The following is a 2312-nucleotide window of genomic DNA, read 5'->3' as shown; positions in this document are numbered from 1 at the left end:
TTATTATTTTGTTTTAAAAAATATATATAAATAAGAGAGAAAAATTGACCAAAAAGTTCTCTCTTTTTTATGCGCCATTAAAAGCTGGCGCAACTGTATACCTATACTGCTTTAAAGTTTAAACAGAGCCACGAGAGAGAAAAGGAAAAGCCAGCCAGAAGGATCAGATTACCTTTGCACCTCCCCCTACCGTCGACAGAGATGGGGTCTGATGAGCATATTGTCATGCTTCCATACATGGCCCATGGCCATCTCATACCATTCTTAGCACTCGCAAGGCAGATCCAGCGAAGAACTGGATTCACCATCACCATTGCCAACACCGCCCTCAATATCCAGTACCTCCGTTCCACCATTTCTACCGATTCTAATTCCTCCATCCGCTTCGCCGAGCTCCCCTTCTGCAGCTCCGACTACGACTTACCACCAAACACGGAGAACACCGAGAACTTGCCTCTCAACAAGATTGTGAACCTCTTTCATGCTTCGTTGAGTCTCAAAGATCCTCTCCGGCGCCTTGTCGGTGATATCATTGACAAAGAAGGGCGGCCTCCGATTTGTATAATTTCCGACGTGTTCTTTGGATGGGCTGTTGATGTTGCAAAGAGTGTAGGCACTGTGAATGTTACGTTCACCACCGGTGGTGCCTACGGCACCATGGCCTACATCTCTTTGTGGCGGAACCTCCCACATCGCTCTACAGATTCCGACGAGTTCCCGATGCCGGGGTTTCCTGAAAGTTATCGTTTCCATCGCTCTCAACTGCATCAGTTTCTAAGAGATGCGGATGGCGCCGACATGTGGTCGAGATTTATGCAGCCGCAGATTTCGCATTGTTTGGAGTCTTGTGGATGGTTGTGTAACTCGGTGGAGGAAATCGAGCCTTTTGGCCTTCAACTTCTCAGAAAATATCTCAAGCTTCCTGTTTGGACTATTTACAAACACCCGTCCTCCTCTTCACGTTCAAGTATTTCCAGACAACGTGCCGGGAAAGAGCCCGGATTGGCTCCTGAAAAATGCATCGAGTGGCTTGATTTACAGAGTCCTGATTCGGTTCTCTACATTTCTTTCGGCTCTCAGAACACAATCGGTGCCTCCCAGATGATGGAATTAGCTATTGGGTTGGAGGAGAGCGGAAAAGCTTTCATTTGGGTCATAAGGCCGCCGCTTGGATTCGACCTGAACGGTGGATTCAGAGCAGAATGGTTGCCGGAAGGGTTTGAAGAACGAATGAGGGAAAGCAAACGAGGGTTGTTGGTGCGCAACTGGGCGCCCCAGCTGGACATTCTGTCGCACAAATCGACCGGAGCTTTTCTGAGCCACTGCGGCTGGAACTCGGTGCTAGAGAGCTTAAGCCAGGGCGTGCCGATTATAGGGTGGCCGATGGCGGCGGAGCAGGCGTACAATTCAAAGATGCTGGTGGAGGAGATGGGTTTGAGTGTGGAGCTGAGCAGAGGGATTCAGGGTGTTCTTGTGGGGGAGGAAGTGAAGAGGGTTATAGAATTGGTGATGGAGAGAGAGGGGAAAGGCGAGGGTATGAGGAAGAAGGCTGCTGAGGTTAAAGAGCAGATTTTGTCAGCGGTAAGAGACGAGGGAGAAGAGAGGGGCTCTTCCGTCAAAACATTGGATGACTTTGTGAGGACTATTCTTTCCAAGAGAACAGAACAATCAACCATGCTGAATTTGGGTACAAATATTTAAGGGAAATTATAGATTAATTTTACTACATCTCCAACTTCTTTGTGGTTTGTGAATTATGGACCTCTGTTCTAAAGGTTGATTTGGTTTTCCTAAGTATAACCGTATGACCCTTTTTTTTTTTTGGAAAGATATTGTGTCTATTATCTGGATTCGACCTTTAATGGAATAACTTGATTCAAAATTGATCAAATCCATTCTTAACATTTAATTTGTTATGAAATCACTCATTTTGTCCTACATATTCTAACTTTTAGGACGGAATGTCACCTCATACCGAGTAGTATTGCGAGACGTGTATACATTGCACAATCAACCTCACTACGACAACCACATGTTACGGATGGATCACTACCTCAATGTCACGTCATCAAATGCATCATCATTAAAAAATGTTTCATAAGCAAATCATTAAATATGTTGTTAAAAAATGTGACATAGAGGTTGTGGTCATCAAATGCATCATCATTAAAAAATGTTTCATAAGCAAATCATTAAATATGTTGTTAAAAAATGTGACATAGAGGTTGTGGCATCCCACCTCGCTTGGATATGGAGATGCAGATATGTTTATATGTATACTTACACCATTCATAACAATAACGTATTTTAAA

The 2312-nt window shown here is 44.3% G+C and overlaps 1 protein-coding gene across 1 annotated transcript; it reads left to right on the top strand.

The window, feature by feature from the left end:
• The first annotated feature begins 115 nt into the window (after nt 1-115).
• On the top strand, nt 116-1824 carry LOC132179119 (UDP-glycosyltransferase 92A1-like). Its single transcript, XM_059591762.1, has one exon. It carries the CDS (start codon nt 202-204, stop codon nt 1699-1701), a length of 1500 nt encoding a protein of 499 aa, XP_059447745.1. The 5' UTR covers nt 116-201; the 3' UTR covers nt 1702-1824.
• Nucleotides 1825-2312: the final 488 nt, after the last annotated feature.

Source organism: Corylus avellana, chromosome ca4 (assembly GCF_901000735.1).
Source record: "Corylus avellana chromosome ca4, CavTom2PMs-1.0".
In the NCBI taxonomy this organism is placed as follows: Eukaryota; Viridiplantae; Streptophyta; class Magnoliopsida; order Fagales; family Betulaceae; genus Corylus; species Corylus avellana.
Note: the sequence above shows the minus strand (reverse complement) of the source record. Positions and strands in the feature narration are given on the sequence as shown.